General features: G+C 35.7%; 1 protein-coding gene across 1 annotated transcript in view; it reads right to left on the bottom strand.

The window, feature by feature from the left end:
- Positions 1-16,491: 16,491 nt before the first annotated feature.
- The window catches only part of PTPRT (protein tyrosine phosphatase receptor type T), a gene marked incomplete at both ends in the record, with an annotated part of 687,552 nt that continues 684,068 nt past the window's right edge, over positions 16,492-19,975 (bottom strand). The window contains 3 exons of the mRNA XM_083358025.1: positions 16,492-16,545; positions 18,499-18,634; positions 19,406-19,569. Of these exons, the coding sequence (XP_083214151.1) occupies positions 16,492-16,545; positions 18,499-18,634; positions 19,406-19,569 (354 nt within the window). The remainder of the gene's footprint in view (positions 16,546-18,498; positions 18,635-19,405; positions 19,570-19,975) is intronic.

The raw sequence follows: 19,975 nt of genomic DNA, 5'->3' as shown, positions 1-19,975 counted from the left end.
TTGAAGTAATTGGGATAATGTTTGGATAGGAATTTATTTTGTGTTCTTGATCCTCTGTTCTTTTTTGTGCAAGTGTAGGAAAACTAGCGCTCATTGCTCACCTTGATTTTTACTTCCACCTCCCCTAGATACTTGTACACTCAGATCTGATGCACAAAAAATTATATTTTAATACATGGATTTGTGTAGTTATGTGTTCATCTGCTTGTTTTGTTCATTTCACTTCCCTATTTCTAAGTCTACAAGTCAATTAGCAATTGAGAAAATAAAAGAAAAAAACTGGCAGGATTCAGTCAAACCTCAATAGAACTTGCACTCTGGTCTTAAGCTGATTAATTGGAAGAAAATAGTATTGATTTTAAATGACTTTAATTTAGAACAGTTGTTTATAAAGATTAAAGCTATAAGAAAATAAGTCTACAAGCCCATAGAATACTTGATTTAATGGGGCAGGTGATCTTTGGTATCATTTGCCACTCAAATCACACCTTCACGACACACTTTCAGTATAGTTGAACTCACTGACAAGTAATCCTGACGTCTTACTCCCATCTTCACTTAACAATGGTAATTGGGACTGGCAATGCATTGCTATGGGATGTGGTATAAAGGGATCTCATGTGACTGTGCAATGGCAATTCTGATTGCTGTTGTCAAGAGAATCCCATAGTATCATTATGTGTGATGTCATGCGATTTCCATTTGCAACCTCCTGCTCACTTCCTCATTGACTTTATTTTATTTATTTATTTATTTATTTATTTATTTTTGGGACTTATATGCCACCCTATCTCCCGAAGGACTCAGGGCGGCTAACAACAATAAAAACAACAATTTTGTTGTTGTTGTTAGCTGCGAAGTCGTGTCCGACCCATCGCGACCCTATGGACAACATTCCTCCAGGCCTTCCTGTCCTCTACCATCTTCTGGAGTCCATTTAAGCTCACGCCTACTGCTTCAGTGACTCCATCCAGCCACCTCATTCTCTGTCGTCCCCTTCTTCTCTTGCCCTCAATCTTTCCCAGCATTAGGCTCTTCTACAGTGAGTCCTTCCTTCTCATTAGGTGGCCAAAGTATTTGAGTTTTAGCTTTCAGGATCTGGCCTTCTAAAGAGCAGTCAGGGTTGATCACCTCTAGGACTGACCGGTTTGATCACCTTGCAGTCCAGTCGCCTTGTATTGTCCAACAACAATACAAAAGTTAAAAGAAATTAAATAAACAGCCCCAATAAATAAGTTAAACTAAACAATTAAAAATTAAAAAACATTTTAAAAACCCTGTCGTCAGTCCAGTGTTTTGCTTGTTGGAAGTTGGTAGTGAAGGTTGCAAATAATAAGCACGGTCATAATCATTTCATTCACCACCATCCAAACTTTAAACATTGCTGCAGATAGTTGTTAAACAAGAACTATCTGTGCTTGCAACCTCTTTATGAACATACTGTATATCTGTTGTTTTCTGTTGTATTTATTCAGGCCTTCTTATTTTGATCTCCAGAAATGTATGTTGTTCTTGGGTTTTCTAATGGTATCATGATAGGTAAGAAATATCATCAGGCAGAAGCTCCCACACCTCTGCCCAAACCAGTTTGGTTCTGTAATAATGACAATTATTACTGGGGTAGCAGCTGAGGGGAACTGAGGAAGAAATATAAAATGCTTGTTCTTTATACCACAAAAGGTAAACAGTTCTGTTTGGTTATGTCAAACATTTCTAAATAAGCCCATGAGTTTGCTTAACCCTTAACCCTAATGAGTTTTCTCCTGATTGTCACAGATTTAAAAGGTCAGTGATAAGAGGGAAAGCCATAATGTTTTTGTTTTCCAGTCAAACTGCAATTTAGAAATGGCCTCCCTTCATTTCAGATTCCTGGATAATGTTTTCGAAACTTCTTGTGTGTTGTTTGCTTTATGTTTGGAAAAAAGTTGAGCAATAATGAGAGCAATTCCTGCCATTTGTTCTCCACCATATAGTAAAATGAAGTACATTTTCCCCGAAGCATTTTTATCACAAAGACCAATTTTGTAGAAGAGCCTAAACTGTTTTGTCTTCGCTGCTATTCATTGTCTGGCCCTGAGTGGGTGGATTTATCAATGCCTCTCTTCTACCTTTAGGGGTCATTTCATCCCCATTAGTCCCTCTTCTTTCCTTTATTTTTCTGGATATTTCCATCATGACTGGCTTCCTACTTTACCCCATTCTTTTCTTTGACACTTTTCTCTTTTCCTAATTGTATTTTGTATTTTGCAATAATTAAAGGGAGAATATTATTCCTTCATTTCTTTGTTCATATAAAGACCTTTTGGTAGCAATAAAAAGCTAATGGTTTAAATTCACAAAAGCAAAAAAGTAGCATTTATTGGAGCTTTATAGTTTTATTTCTATAGGTTTATTTTTAACTTTTTGTTTAAAAAAAGGGTGATGGACCCATTGCAGCACACAGGGAAGATAAAAAACAAAACAAAACACCACAGTATTCTATATGGAACAAAACCTCAAAGAGAGTCCATTGACAGATATAAGGGTAGAACTGAATGATGCTACAGAAAAAGGGTGCATGGTGGACAGAAGATGATACAGATCTCCATGGTTTTTATGGAGGGTTGCTGGGTTGGCTGGAAGCAGGAAACAGAGAATCAGAAGTAGGAGACATCATAACAGCAAAGTACCCCAAGATGAAATGCCTATACAGAGGCAGTGACCATTTATTGAAAGGGAATAGGGTGTTTCTGCCACTGTAGATAATTGGATCTGGGGTTATTTCCAGACAAGAGCAAAACAAGGAGACTGACTGATGACTTAGAAGAGCTTAAATTGATTTGGGATAGAAAATAGTATTTTAGAAGTAGATAGATAGACAGACAGACAGACAGACAGACAGACAGACAGAAAGACAGACATTCAGACAGACAGACAGACAGACAGACAGACAGACTGACTGACTGACTGACTGACAGACAGACAGACAGACAGACAGACAGACAGACAGACAGACAGACAGACAGATAGATAGATAGATAGATAGATAGATAGATAGATAAATAAACTTTATTGTCATTTTTTTACTGTGGGCACAATGGCACACATTAAAAATGAAATTTAGCTGCTTGCTCTCAAAAGTGTACACATACATAACACACATTTAAACATACTATATATAACAAATGTATAGACCTACACCCTTACATATAAGTAACATATAAATATTAATCACTGTCCATCTTGAATACATAATGGAAATAGAGTTTCAAAAGTGGGCAACAGTGTATGTGGGGTGGGGGAATGGTGCTGGAGGTCACTGTTATTTATTCCCATCCTAAATAAATGGAGGGAATCCTGTAATGGTAACAGAGCAAGCAGAAAATGTGGATCTGGCCAAAATCTTATTTTTAGGAATGTAACAGCAAACTGCAGTGGATTTCCATGAAAGGAGACATTAAGCAATAATTTGTTTTCCCTCATTCAGTATATTATTTATATTAAATACTACTTCAGGTCTTGGCCTTGGACAACAATTTAAAAATAAGGTGTTATTTTTTATTTTATATTTTAAAGTTATTAATTTCATTTCAAATTTATTTCAGCCCCAAGGTCAGATACAAACAAAATATTGATCATAATGTAATTAAAATTTTAATGGCTTCCTTCAGTTTGAAACCTCGATTCAAGATTTTAGCCACAATTATAAATATATATTCGGTGGATCTTATGTTTACCTACTCAAAAAGATGAGAGTAGACCTGGTGCACTAATTTCTTAAATGCAAGGCTATATGTCTTAAGAGACCCAACTCCCAGACTGCTTAGTTACCAAATACGTTTAGAGGATAACACTGGAGTATAAAAAATAAATTTTGAATTTCAGAATGTTTTAATTAACCTCATCTTAGCAACTTTTATCAAACTGAATTCAGTATTAAATTAATTAAATAAGTCATGCCTTAAAATTATTATGGCATTTTTATAAGCAATGGAGGCTTATTATGATGATTTCTTGTGTGTTTCTTTGCAAAAAATCTTAACAATATTACCCTTAAATTTATTAGATGTGATGCATATTTTGCCTCTTGGCCACTGTATTATATTTTGGTTTTTTTTTCTGACCACAATGAATTTCACAAGAAAACAAAAAAAAAAAAACACTAGTGCAAGAATTTTGTAGTAAAACATTAATTTTGGATCACAGGTTTATTGTATGGATTTTGCAACACAGCTCATATTACAAACATTATCTGGGAAACATTTACAAGAATAAATAAGATGGACTTGCAGTTGTAAAAAAAAAGGTTACACTTCACTGTAATGTACAGTCAAAAAATATATCTGATATTCATTGACTTGACATTATTTACCTTCCTTCCTTATAAACTAGAAAGAAACTCTGAAAACACAGTGCTGAATTTTCATATAGTGTGTGTGTGTGTGTTTCTGTGTATGTGCGTATGTATTTTATATATGTGCTTTATCAAACAGCCAACATGTACAAGAGAGCTTAATTTTTTAACATTAAGCATTCAGGGAATACTATGAATAAAAAGAAACTCTCAGGTAACAATCCCTGACAGCTAGCACAGAGTTGGATCAAAAGAAATAACACAAATTTACTGCTAGATACTACAAGAACCTCATCTCCAAGTTTACAGGGATAAAATTATTATCCAATAATAAAATATTGGCTAAAACAATTAGCTAATAAAGGAGAATATTTTGTAGCTCACGGTTGAAATGAGGGGGGAGGGGTTGATGTTCTCTGAGCTTGGTTGTTTTCTTGCAGACATTTCATTACCCAAACTAGGTACCATTATCAGTACTAGTAAGTTACTAGTAACTAACTTACTAGCACTGATGATGTTACCTAACTTGGGTAATGAAATGTCTGCAAGAAAACAACCAAACTCAGTGAGCACCAAAGACCTCTTATAAAATTATAAGTCTGTAGGCACTATGCCTTTATGGGATGACATTATATTTTTGTCCCCAGCATGCTTTGCCCACCATGTGCTCCTGCATCCTTCCCTCAGCACACAGTCTATCCCAGATGATTTATTCTGTGGCTAGCCATGTCACTACAGTATGTGAACTATAAGCACCTACACTCTAACTACTATAACAAAAGCTGCCAGCTTAAACTGCTGACTACTATAACATGTTTTCAGTAGGGAAAAAGAGAAAAGGGAAAAACAAATGGCCTTGAAAAATATTATTTTGCAAAAAGTAAAATGACTTTTGGGAAAAAGTCATCAAAATTATATGCACATTTTTGAAATTGACAGTATAAGGTTGCAGAAAAGAAAATTATTTTTTTCAGGACATGGCAAAATTTATAGGGTAATAATAATAATAATAATAATAATAATAATAATAATAATAATAATAATAATAATAATAATAATAAGAAGAAGAAGAAGAAGAAGAAGAAGAAGAAGAAGTAGTAGTAGTTGGAAGGGACCTTGGAGGTCATCTAGTCCAACCCCCTGCTCAGGCAGGAAACCCTATACCATTTCAGGCAAATGGCTGGCCAGTCTCTTCTTAAAAACTTCCAGTGTTGGAGCATTCACCACTTCTGGAGGCAGGTTGTCCCACTGGTTAATTGTTCTAACTGCCAGGAAGTTTCTCCTTAGTTCTAGGTTGCTTCTCTCCTTGACTAGTTTCCATCCATTGCTTCTTGTCCTGTTTTCAGGTGCTTTGGAGAATAGCTTGACTCCCTCTTCTTTGTGGCAGCCCCTGAGATATTGGAACACTGCTATCATGTCACCCCTCACCCTTCTCTTCGTTAAACTACACATCCCCAATTCCAGCAACCGTTTCCTATATGTTTTAGCCTCCAGTCCCCCAATCATCTTTGTTGCTCTTCTCTGTACTCTTTCTAGAGTCTCAACATCTTTTTTACATCGTGGTGACCAAAACTGGATGCAGTGACCAAAATGAAAACATTGATAATTACCCTGTGGTGAGATTTCCAAGTTAAAAAAAATCCTAAGTCAAAATCCAGTTGGATCTGAATATATTAAAGGATGGTTGGTTAAAAATAATGTTTTCTGCATAGGCTGATATGGCAGTTCAGCCATATGCATTTTGCTTCACAGCAACTTATTCAGCAAAATCTTGCTACAAAATTGTAAAATGTTAGCTTTTTTCTTAGAGTTGACACTGTTTCATGGAGATCTACCTGTCACCAATTGAGCAAAAGGAACTCCATTACAGCAAACCCCAGTAATTTCATTCATCTCCTCAAATTGCACTGCCCATCAATAGTATTCCATTTCTTCTGTACCAGCGTGAACAATTAATTATAATGCTATTGAGATAAAACTAGAATAAATAGCAGAGTAACAGCTAAAACGTATCATATATTTGGATAGGCAAGCAGGTTTAAAAAGGTTTAAGAACAAGTTTCCAAACATCTTTGCTGTCTGAAAACCTACAAATACTGACCATTTTTTATCAGATATTTATTTATTATGGAGCAATAGTTGTTCTGGTGGCCAAGACACAAAAAGGAATTTATTAGACTGACACTTTTTTTTAACAAGTTGAAGAAAAATGATCTCTTTTGGAAAGGGCAATGTGGTTCCTTGCAGTGTAAAGAAACTTGAGAGAGATGTATTGTTATTATACTAACATTTAGTCTAGCTGCCATTTTATTCTCTTAAACAAGTTATCTTGCTTTTGTTGTTTTCGTTTTTTTGTTTTCTAGACATTAGTCATTTCCCCACCCCCCAAAAAAGTTGCCAGTTGTTTATTAAAGAGATGTACCTACTGACTGTTCAAAATCTGGGTCTACATTTCTTTTGTGTGTGTATGTGTGAAATGCTCCATCTCAACATGGAATGCTATATATTGTGTTTTATTACTGACATACTGTACAAGTGAATGAAAATAATATATACTTAATATGTTCCAGTGTTCTGTCATTTTTTAAATGATTAGAATTTGGGGGCTTCTTTCTTTCCTTTATGTTAAATTCCATTACTACAAGAAATATGATTTCAGGAAAGCTAATATGCTTCAGATTTGTTCAAAGTCTGTGAACAATAAAATAAAGCATAAGAATACTAGTGTAGCTTAAAATCTCTCCCACTATACAATGCATAATATTTAATTTCATCCAGTGAGGTTTCGTTGTGGAGAAGAGTCTGAGGAAATAAAAGCCTTCTCCAGCCTAAGATAATGTGCAACAATGCAGAATTATCACTTTATTCAAAGGCATTGTTGAATGAGATTTAGAGCTTTGAACAGAGAAAGTAGGATAAACATGGTGTGATGAGAGCTGCAGAAATTGTACAAGTAAATTATAGAAGCTATTTTCCCCTGAACATTCCAGTCACATCTGATAGTAAATTTTCCTTACCTTGAATGTAAGAATAGAAAATTTATGGCTTCCGGTGGCTCCGTGGCGCCGGAGACAGCCTTCCCGGGCTGCCCGCGGCTCAGCTGTGTGATTTTTCGCCCGAAACAGCGCCGATCAGCTGTTCAGGCGAATTTGAAGCCCCCTCCTCGGGAGAAGAGGAGGGGGTGAGCCCCCAGGTAGGGGTCGAGTTCTCCGGGGCCGCGTGAGCTTGGAGCTTGGGCGGCTGAAGGATTGAACTCCCCCGTAGCCTGGGCTGCTCCCAGCTGGCTAGCGTCTCTGCTCCGGACTTCATGGAGCAGAGCCAGGCGTCTGCGACCATCCCTGCTTGAAGGAGAGACTATGAAAGGAAAAGAGCAGGCAGAGCAGTACAAGAGGGAAAGATGAAGAGATGAAGAGGATTATTTTATTTTACTCTCGAGCTTGATGGACTTTGCTTAAAACTTAAAGTGAAAGTGCGTCACAATTGTAAGTAAAAGATGGCGGCTAAACCTCCCCCTAGAACTTTTCGGAGTGCTGGAAATTCTCCGGTGCAACAACAATCATTACTGCAGGCGTTGCATTCTCCCGATGTATTGACATCGAAGGACCTTGAAAAACATACCCAGTTAATTTTGGAGTCAATGGGTGTTAAATTTGTACAGATGGAGGAGAAATTGGAGAAATTGGAGCAGAGAATGGAAGAAAGGATGGAACAGAAATTCAGAGAGATGAAGGTAGACATTTTGTCCTCAGTGCATAAAGTAGCTAAATGTGTGGAGGTGCTGGATGACAAAGTGGAAGATCTGACTCAAAAGAATGCTATATTAGAAGCAAAAGTATTGGAAATTGAAGATTTAAAAGACAAAATGGATAGCGAACTGAGTCTGGCTCAATTTTACCAGATGCAGTTTGCCGTTAGAATTAGAGGCCTAAAAGAGAATATTAAGGAAGATTTAAAGCAGCTGGTTTCTGAGGCTTTTGAGGGGGTATTGAACCATCCAGCATCTGAAATAAAACAAGGCATGGACAAAGTGTTTTGTGTGAACTCGTGGATTGCTAAACAGAGAAAGTTGCCTAGAGATGTGGTGGTTTATTTTGTAAAAAGGGAAATTAGAGATGAAGTTATACAAGCTGCCTATGATACTAAAGTTGTGATTGCTGGTCAAGAAGTTTTGGTTCTAAAAGAAATTCCTCCAAAGATTTTAAAGAGAAGGAAGGACTTTATATTTCTTGTGCAAGAGCTCAAGCAAAGAGATATAAGGTTCAGATGGGAGATCCCAGCTGGGTTGAGCTTCATGTATGAAGGCAAAAGGTACTGTTTGGGTACTGTGAAGCAAGCGCAGGATTTTTACAACAATGTCTTAAAAGCAACCCCATCAACACTTTTGGAAGCTGCGGAGGGATCTGGAGAAGGAGAACATCAAGAGGATGAAGATGGACAGATAGACGAGAATGGTACAGGAGGAGATCAAGCTGCAACTCTTTTGGATGATCCTAGAGAACAGAGGGTGACGCGTGCTGCCTTAAAACGCTCAAAAAAGATAAAAAAAATAAGACTAGTAGAAATCTATGGAACTTCCACAACATACTTACAGTCAAGTGGTAGTTGTGTTTTTAAGAGTTTTGGGATGATATGTATGGTAACAGAATCTTCAATTTGGAATTAATGGACAATTTACTACAGAGGAAGAGGTAGAAAGTTTTGTGGGTTAATGTGGGTTAATTTGTGTAAGAACTATCTATTATAGCCTATTTTGGCTAGAGAGGTTAATAGGGATAGGTGCTTGTGATGTGTAAATGAGAATTTGTTTAGGAAATAGTGAATTGTGGAAGAACATAGATGGGAATGACGCTAGTTTTTTTATTTTAGTTCTTTATACATATTTAGTATTATTAAGGATTGGTTTACTCTATATAAGCTAGAGAGTGATGGATTTTAGAGTTTATAATTGTTAGTATATGATTGTTTATGATTGCTTTTTAGATATATACCTTGTATTTTGCTCTGGGAAGTCGGGGGGGGGAGGGGGGGAGGAGGGGAAGTAGGGGGGGAGGCAGGGGAGGGAGGAGGGAGAGGGGGAGGGGGGGAGATAGGGGGGAGGTAGGGAGGGGAGGAGGGAGGGGGAAGGGGGTTTTTTTTAAAGGAAAACTGTATTTTAAAACTTTTCAATAAAAAAAAAAGTTGGAAAAAAAATAAAAAAAAAAGAAAATTTATGTATATTTTCTATGTACCTAGGAGCATGAAGATATTATCTACATCATGAGACCTTAATTACCACTATGATATGGAAACTGGGGTACTTTCCTTTTCTCTCTTTCTTAAATTCAAGTTTTGGAATGACATTACAGTGAAATAGCCTTTATGTAATCATACCATTGCTAGTTCCACACAACTTCCCTCTCCCACAATTGCTTTTTAATTTTTTTTAGCTTGCAACACCACTAACATAAAAGTGAGACTTAATTGTTGCAAATCAATACAGCACTGCTAGAAACTATTCTTCACAATTCTAAGAAAACTGTTTTCATCTTGTCTACAGTTTTATTTATTTATTTATTTATTTATTTTTGGGACTTATATGCTGCCCTATCTCCCGAAGGACTCAGGGTGGTTAACAACAATAAAACACAATAATACAAATGTTAAAAAAGATTAAACTAACAAGACCCAATGATAAAATGATAAAATATTAAAAATATTCTATTTAAAAATCCCTATCGTCAGTCCAGGTCAGCCTGATGGAAGAGAAATGTTTTAAGGCCACGACAAAAGGACCGGAGATCCGGGGCCATCCAGAGCTCAAGGGGAAGTTGATTCCACAGGGCCGGCGCTTCCACAGAGAAGGCCCTCCCCCTGGGGGTCACCAGCTGACATTGTCTAGCCGACGGCACCCTGAGGAGGCCCTCCCTGTGTGAGTGCACCGGGTGATGGGAGGTCATTCCTGGCAGCAGACGGTCCTGCAAATATCCCGGGCCTAAGCCATGTAGGGCTTTAAAGGTAAGTACCAGCACCTTAAACTATTATTAAAGATTACATCGCTATATTCAATCCTTAGTGTATCCATAAGAGTGAAAAAAAACATACCCCTGTCTTAAAAGGCTGATAATTGAGCTTATGTACATGCGCCATGATGCATTGGATTTTCTGCACACTAAATTGAGCACGAAGCCTGAGAAAATCAGTTTTCTGGAAGGCAACACACTTAAAAATGTTGGTTTCAGTAAATAAACTATGAGAGCTTGAACTAAGATTATTAGCTACTGAGTTCGCAAAATACTAAACTACAATGCCCATTAATAATTTTTCAACACCACTACTGATGTCCAAGTTTCAAAGAATGCATCAACAAAGCACTTTGGCTTTTTGTGCACAGTTAATGGTCAACATAATTTGTCAGTCGCATCTAATTTCACATCAGAGACAGCTTGTTGATATTACTGTAGCAAATTACAGCACAATTTTGCCCTAATATCCACATCAAAACAAGTTCATCTTTTCTAATTTAGTTTCTACAAAAAGGCTTTTGGAAGTATAGTTTTCCTATCAAGGGGTCTGCTATCTGTGGGTTTACTGTATATTACAGAATAACTTTAATCATCTATTTCTTTTTCTTTTATGTATACATTAATGGAAAAAGATGATAAGGACATGTATGTAAAACTGACAGTGGTGGATGGTGATGTAAATGTAAACCTATTTTTTCCTGTTGCCCTCACTGAAACATTTTTTTTTAAAAAAACAGCTCTGCCATTCCCACATCTAATTACAAGTTGGGCTTATTTCTAAGGAAACATGCATAGAATTGCATTATACAGCTTCTCTCATAACCTTATTATGTAAATATTGCTCCTTAAGAGCAGGAACCTCCCTTCTTAAAATTTTTGCTCATATTCTTTATGTGAAGAGGGCATTAACCCACAAAAATAGCTTAACTATGACAAATAAATGAAACAGGTACACTCTGTTATTCCTGCTGCTTTCACGTAGTTTTTACAATTGTTGTGAAGGCTATTATCTGTTCTTTATCCCTGCTGAGTGGAGCCTTTGGTGCTATTTTGTAGGATTTTGTATCAATTGCTGATTACTGTTCTGCTTTAATAGGTTCTGAATTAAGCTGTATTATAGCTTCTCTTTGTATGATGAGACATTAATTGGGTTATGTTTTTGGAAGTTTGTTACTTCTTTCAAATAGGATTCAACCATCTCGAGTTGGATGAGATGGAGGCTAGAATAGTTTTAATATTAACAATGCAAAAACCTTCCTGTTGCAATATAACAAAATCTTATGACAAAACGTAACTGTAATGATAATGTTCTTTACTCATACACATCCTCTCACATAAAGTACTGAAAATAAAAGAGTTCAAAATCTGTGTGTTTGCAACATGTTAATCATTTTTTCTCTTTTCAGCTCTACTTTCCTACTTTTCTTTTACATTCTACATGTAGCCTACATACATTTCTATTCAGGAGGTTGTTTTGTGGCAGGTGCATTAAGTGCATTGGATTCCCTCTTGCACCCCTCCCCAAAATGTTAAGCCAATGGAGATCCTTTTACCTTTCATATGCATGCATTGCACATGTGGAAGCCACAGGGTAAACAGATGAAATTAAATTAAACAGGAAAAAGTAGCTCAAGAAAACAATGCAAGCAAACTCAGAGAGCACCAAGGACTCCTCATTTCAACCCTGAGCTACAAATATTCTCCTTTAAAAGGTAGCTCATGTATAACAGAGTTCCATTCTCACCTTCTTCCATTACTTTCCTTGCATCGGCCTTTCTCTAGCATCTTTGAAATTTATTTAAATATAATCATCACCTCTGGAGATTTTACCTGATCCCTGTATCTAATTACAATATTGTCATGGCACAGCATCTTTGCCATTCAATAAGCTTTAACCTTTCTCATAAGAATAGTTTCACTATATTCAAGATTTAATTTAGGTTATGACATGTCCCCAAACAGACATTTGTCATATTGGTACTCTGTTATGAAGTTGCATGGTAGAAGGCACCTCTGTATAAATCCAAGATCATCTCTGCTGCCCTGAAACAGGGGAACCTGATATTTGAGTTGCACAAATCCTAGACATGCAGTTTGCATTAACTGCAAATTAGTATGGAGAAGAGCAACAAAAATTATTAGGGGACTGGATGCTAAAATGTATGAAGAATTGTTACAGAAATTGGGTATGTTTATATTAATCAGAAGAAGGACTAGGGTGACATTATAGCATTGTTCCAATGTTTGAGGGGCTGCCACAAAGAAGGAGGGGTCAACCTATTCTCCAAAGCCCCTGAAGGCTGGGACAAGAAGCAATGGATGAAAACTAATCAAGGAGAGAACCAACATAGAACTAAGGAGAAATATCCTGACAGAACAATTAATCAGTGGAACAACTTGCCTCCAGAAGTTGTAGGTGCTTTAATGCTGGAGATTTTTCAGAAGAGATTGTACAATTATTTCTCTGACATGGTATACAGTAGGAATGAAGGTTCCTCAGTAATCAAGATTATCTGAAATGAAAATACTGCCATGCACAAATAGCAGCCTTGCTTGAAGTTAAGTACCCTTTGTCACTGAACCATTCCACATTTCCTTGAGAACTTCATGTGCATCTTTAGATACTACCACTTTTATAGCTACTTCTCGCTTACTTATTTGCACATTTAAAGCAGAAATTATTTTATCATGTTTTAATAGTTTTATCCTGCTGGTGAGCTTGCAAAAATATGTCTAGAGAGCAAAAAAGATTATTAATTAAAGGTGCCTATTAAATTATAATGTTTTGTAGCTATTGCTGCTTTGCCTTTTTATTTTTCAAAGTGGAAATGAGCATTTTATTTCAAATGTCAAAAATCAATGCATGTAATACCTGATCACCTGGTTATTCATGAAACAACTAGAAGAAATATCTTAAAGGAAATGAATCCTTCTTACTGACCCAAAAAAATAAGTAAAACAAAATAGGACATTTTTGCTAGATATTTAAAATTTTCCGTGCATTCTTGTGTACACCAGAATCCTATAAAATTATACAGAGACCTGAAAAAGTGACAAAGCTAGAGAGATGAGAAAACTGACTGTTTTCATTAGAAAAAAAAGAATATACCCATTTCTCTTTCTTCTTGGAAACTGCTTCTAAACTTCGTTCTTGAGACAGGAAAAAAAAATGAACTTTTGACTTTCAGTTTTGCTAATTCATCTAGTTTGTTATTATAGAAATGGTTAGTACTTGTTAAGTTCATAAAGTAAAAAGTTGAAACTGTAATTCTATTTTGTACTTTATTGTGCTAAACAAAGTTGAAAGTCAGTGCTTCCCCCCCCCTTTTGCTGTACACTTCTATTTCCCCCTTCATTCCTTTTCCTATAATTTTCCTATTATATTTATTTTCATTTGGAAAAAGTATATAAAGAAGTAGGAAAATACACATGCAGGGATCACAACAGAATAAGTTCCAATCTGTTTGCATTGACAACCAACCAACTAATCAAAACACCCTTCTCTTCCATAATTATTAGGGTTTTTTTTTTCAACTAAGATTTGGTGCATGTTGATTCCGGGCTTTTTCTTTCATGACTGAATCCTTTCCCCCCCCCTATTTTTATGTCAAATTTTAAATTCTATTTGCTTTTGCCTTGTTTTGTATGTTGCACCAAGAAATAGCCCACTGATTGTGCTGACTTCTTTATCTGAAATGCTTAATCTGACCCACTTGAAATGGACTTCTCTCTCTTCCCCACTTCCAAGTATATATAATCAAATACATTTCTCCACTTTCAAAGGAAGAATGAAACTAAAAGACTACCTACACTAAACATTTATAGTCTGCCTATTGTAATAAAAAAAGATTAATATTGCTTTCAATTGACCTCAATCTTTGACGACTACATGAACACTTCTGCATAGTTGTCTTGACTGTAATATTAAAGTGATTTGTCATTGTTTGCCTACAGGATACTTTTTTTTACTTCTCATTCTAGATTATAGCCCTAAAATTTCTTTATAGATTCACATAAATACTAGCCAATCTGACCCTTTATAATCTTTCAGCATCACCCAAGATCAGGTTTGTGTACACATAAGACATTAAAAAAATCATAAATATGAGTAGCCTTGTAACAAGATCAGTTTAATGAACAAGTGTAATGCAGATATCAGTGAAAAATACCATATTTCTATTTCTGCATATAGGTGATCTAAATATATGATGTAGGCATTTGTAATGAAAGAAATCTATGGTGATAATCAATGTTAAATTCCGTTTTTTGGGTAGACTTTAGCTAACCCTTTATTCTTTTACATTAGTCTAAAGGCACAAGAATCAGCTATCTATTATGTATACAATATAATATGTAGTTGGCTCCCCAAATTGGGAATGGCATGAACACACATTGAAGAAAGTTACTGAGAGATGTTACAGTTTAAAAAAAAGCATTATGAGCTAATTATAGTTATCACATGTCAAGTTTAAACCTTCACATTCTTTGCAGATTTCTTATCTGGGAGAGGTGTATGGTTGCATTAGTTCCATGCTTGAGGCTCTTTTTTCTTTTAAGAGGAATGGCTAAATTAAGAATATCTAAATGTTTAAAAATACCATAGTATAACTACTACCGGTATATCATTTCAGCAAGTGACAGATTCATAATAAAACAAAACCTGGCAATTTCATATTATCCAGTTTCTACATATTTCAAAATGCAGTTGTTGACTTGAGGCAAAGAAGACAATGATCTTGTGTTCATTTGTGTTTCTTAAGATTTAACAGAAAACTTTGATCCCCTTTCCCATAAAGCACCCCAAATCTTTCCTCTCAAAGACAAAACTTTTGTGTTTTTGAAAATGAGGGCATAACATTGTTGGCTAGTTTCTTTTACAAAATTATTTTTTAAAAAAATATTGTTGCTGCAGTAGTTATTATGAGGCAAGAGAGTAAGTTTATAATATACCATAAAGTACCTTTTACAGAAAAGACAGCTAACACATGGGTTAATGAAAATTATTCTTATCTCTTCCTTCATCTTACAATCAAAGGCATGCCATTATGTTGCTTGTTTGCGTAATGTTAGTGGCCAGCCTAACCTGTAAACTCATATATGTTAACATCTTACATAAAAATGTAGTTCATCAGAAGGTGTGAAGCTGCAATCACCCATTCCTGTATGATCAGGATATTTCAGAACACTGTTTTCTACTGCATCAGTTAATGAGGCATGTAATGAGTCAATCAACTATACAGTTTCATATAACTTATCAGATCTTGACTGTGTTGATGATAGAATACTCTCCAAGGTACATATTTTAAGCCCATCCTTTAATTTACCTAATTTGTAAATGTACATTGCACACAACCAAATACTTATGATAAAATGAAATCAACTTCATTACCAAACAAAGGAACGATAATTTGAAACATGAAGATTATTTCAGAGTGACCTCAATGTACTTTGCTGGGAGGTGCAATTTTACAGAGTTGCTTCACCAGCACTGCAGCTGATAGGAACCATTAAGATTTAACCAATCCATGCAGAACATTCAAAATCTAGTAGCATTGTGTATTAATCAAGGCAGAAAATTAACTGGCAGCTTCTTCATTCCATAGCTGGCTTTTAAGACAATAGGAGCTGACAGAAAAATCACACATTTATGATGGTGGCTTTTTCATCTGAAAAACTTAACACAAAGGCTTGCTCTGCTGAAAGCCAAACATGTGTTTAATGAAGCTTCCCTTTAATGCAAAATGGCTTATATAGGAAATTTTAAAAAGTGAGGATTTGTAGAAACACAGAAAGTGGAGCTGATATTTTATACACACATACAAACACACACACACACACACACACTCCTGTTTGCATCAAGGGAGAAAAAAAAGACACATCCAAAATGATAGGGAGAAGCAGTCAGAAGGGATTAGAAAGCAGAATATTCCACCCTGCCTCTTGCTTTGCCATAGTAGGTTGCTTAAAAGGCAAGAATGTTCTAAAACCAGATGGCAGCAGATCTCTCCTCCGGCACTCAGCTCTGACCTGATTTCTCATTCAAGGATGAAGAGCTATATATGCTTTAGCCCGTTACTCCTCTGAAGTAAAGTATGGAACCAGTGTCCTTCAAACATCAAAGCTTTAGGCATTTTTTTAGCTCCCTGCCCTGATGAGCTAAAACGAACTTAAGTATTCCAATGCAACCTCATATACAAATTTATATTGTTCCTGAAAGAGATAAAAGGAGAACACAGTGATAAATCAAGATAATATTCAAGTGACTCATTCTTTCAATCCACTCAGGTTTAGACTCCCAAACCCCTGTACACAGATACAGGGTTCCAAATTTGCATTCAGTGCTTCATGTGATCCTTAGAATATTATTGCTCCATTTCATCAAATTGCTAAGGTAGAAGAATATGGGCAATATTACAAGTAGCAATTTAGATTACAGCACAATCAGATTGAAATGTCTTCAACCACCCACATCAAATAAATGCATTGTTTTAAAATTTCAAAGGCAAAAAAGATTTTTTTTTAAAAAAAGACAAATACATATGGGTCTACCATAAAACCTGCACTTCCCCTGCTCTTCTAAAGATGAAAAGTTAGAAGACTAATTATAATTCCCAAGGAAGAATTTTTAATAAATTGGTCTAGGAGAAGACCTTTTCCAAATATCTGATGAATAACTTTCTGTAAAAGTAGAGCACTTCAAAAGTCCTTTTCCTGCAGCTCCTATTATATGAAAAGCTTCAACATGTCTGGACAACTTAGTATCTGCAGAAGTCATCTCTCAAAAATGCCCTAAGTCAGAGATTCCCAAACTTTTCAGTTCATAACATTGTGAAGTACTTTAGTGTCTCAGTATTTTTTCATGGTATGCTATTGTACCACTGGAATGCCAGTGAACAGTTTGGGAACCACATCTGTAAGTTATTTAAAGTCTTAAAGATTGAACCAATTTAGTATCTTAAATTGTGCTTACAAAACAATCACACTCTGGTGCAGATTTTTAGTATTATCATCATACGATCCAGTATCTTACATTGATATCCCATTTTGACTGAGTTGAAACTTGATATCTTTTAAAGAATACCCTCGTGTGATCAATAATTAAGCTGCAATATGTGTATACTGTATGTGTCCATGTAAGAAACTTTCTATATTATTTGCTAGTTACCTTATTTCTACTGAAATTAATAAATATAGCCCAACTACAATTAAGTAATTTGAGAAGGAGAGGGGAGAATCCACAGGCAATAAAATGGACATGTTTCCTTTCAATAGCTGGGATAAAGGGTGCCCAAAATATATGTCCACTTTATTTATGGTTATCATGTTTCTATTGGTACAATCTTCTGAACAGCCATCCAAAAGAGAAGCAATTCTTCAATTTTATTTAAAGTAGTTAAGAACCTATACTTGACCCGGTTGATTTAAAAATTATAGACTAGTTCCAAATGGACCAGTTTTAGGCTAAGCTTCACCAATATACTGAAGCTCTCTTTCTGTCATCCCTCAGCTCTCTCATTATGTAAAATCTCAATAAGCAAACACATAAGTACCACCCTCAAAGATCTATGTGTCTGTGGGGCAATCTGTTTGCTGTGTGTGTACTTGCCCACAGATACAATTTATCTCACATCATTTTCTCTGTACTGGAGAGATAACATCATAGGTCACATGCAGAACACTGAAGGTTTCTATTTTGCACCCAGAGTTTGAAAACAATTCTGAACAGAGTTTCACAGACTTTGAATAAGTAGACTGGAAATCTTTCAAAGCTATTCTTAAAACAGTCACACCTTTCATTCAGGCTCACCTGGAAGAATGAAAAGCTTTATTGAATAACAGAGAAGTGCTCTGATTGTACAAGGTTAAAAAAACCCTTCTTATGAATTATTGTCAAAGTGTGCAAAACCCTACCTTTCTTTAAGGGTTTTTTGAATACTGAATTAAATGGATTTTATTTTAATAGGTTTTATTAACTATGGATAGATGCTGTTTGCCCACCTTTCAAAATTACTTTAAAAGAAGTGTTCCTTAGGAGTTTTCTAAGTACATAATGCAACTTCTACTATTATCTGAATAATACATCCAAAATAGGTGCTTAGAAACAAAAAGAGACTGGAATATTTTATTTCAAGAAACAAGAAGCAATCAATCTATTATACTTACCAATGTCTCCACCATGTTGGATTTGTTGTTTCGTAAGGTTTTCACTATGTGAAATACATCAATGATATTTTGCTGCTGGATCATTTCACACACACTACATATGGCACAGAAGGTGCCACTGCGGCCACCACCATTCCTAGCACAAGTAAGAGGTTTAGGAAATTACGTATGTTCATAATAGAAGAGTACTCCAAGGAGATCTAAGAGATCTACCCAAATGCAAGACTACCAATTACATGTAACAGCCATATATACAATTTACTTGCATGAATGTTTTTCATAAAAATAGTTCAATGACATTGAGATTCAGAACAGAAACAGTAGACATAGTAGCATTCTAATTTTTTTCTTGTTGGGACACACAATGTAAGTTCTATCATATCATAATATATCATATCTCATCATATCAAGTATAAATGTGTGATATGTCTGGACCATATAATTAATAAGAACAGGTTATCAATATTTGGCATCCTTGGATAATTTTCACTTTCTTTTTTTCTGGCTGTACATTTTCCCCCAGCAGTATAGTATTCATACTGTACATGCTGGTTTAGCCATCATTCAACATTTCTCAGTGATCTAGAATAATGAGACTTATCCATCAGACATCACAACATAAATATTCTAGGACTTAAGAATGGAGAAGGGAGCAGCTTAGAATGACCATTGAACCAGAGTCATTGAGAGTCAGGCTTAATGATAACAAACAAACAACTTACTGATTTTTAGCTCTATAATACTATAATGCTGTATTAAGCAGACATTTGGATCTTCAGGTTTTCTTTAATTATGTGTATCAAACAGTACAGGGTAATCCGCCAAAGTGACCATGTTTGCAATGCTTCTTCTTTACAGACAGGCAATCCAGACTTAATATAGAAAACAAGGATGCAGGAATGCTTACAGGCAATGAACCACAGTCCGACCATCTCGCCCATCATATTGCTCCTGCCACTTTTCCAACCGCCTGACCACTTTCAGGAGAGAGCGCTTAGAGGGAGGAGTGTCTCTATATGCTGGCCAGCCAATATACTGCAAGTGTTGAACAATACGGTACCCATCTTGTGGCTAAAGAAAAGAATGCAGATTGCATGAATCATGAAAAGGAAGGTATGGATGCTTCTATAGACCCACAGAAGATCATGTGTTGTATTCTAAAAACTTTGAAAGAAGATTTCTCATTCATTTTGGCTGCAGGAATTGGGGAATATTTTCAGAAGTGTTTATCCCAGGTGGCCTTTTAATGAGCACACATACTAGAACATTCTTCAGTTATAACAGAAAAAATAAGGAAACACTTTTCCTGCTTCAGAGCGGAAACCAATGATGCCATGTTAAGAAAGCTTTTTTTAAGCATCATCTGGAAATATACCATGTAGACTTAGTTACTAGTAATGGAAGCTGTAAGTTCTCTCTTGAATGTGATGAGCAAATTTGGGGACAATGTCAGCTCTAGAATAAAAAATTAAATTCT

This window comes from Vipera ursinii, assembly GCF_947247035.1.
Source record: "Vipera ursinii genome assembly, chromosome: 3".
In the NCBI taxonomy this organism is placed as follows: domain Eukaryota; kingdom Metazoa; phylum Chordata; class Lepidosauria; order Squamata; family Viperidae; genus Vipera; species Vipera ursinii.
Note: the sequence above shows the minus strand (reverse complement) of the source record. Positions and strands in the feature narration are given on the sequence as shown.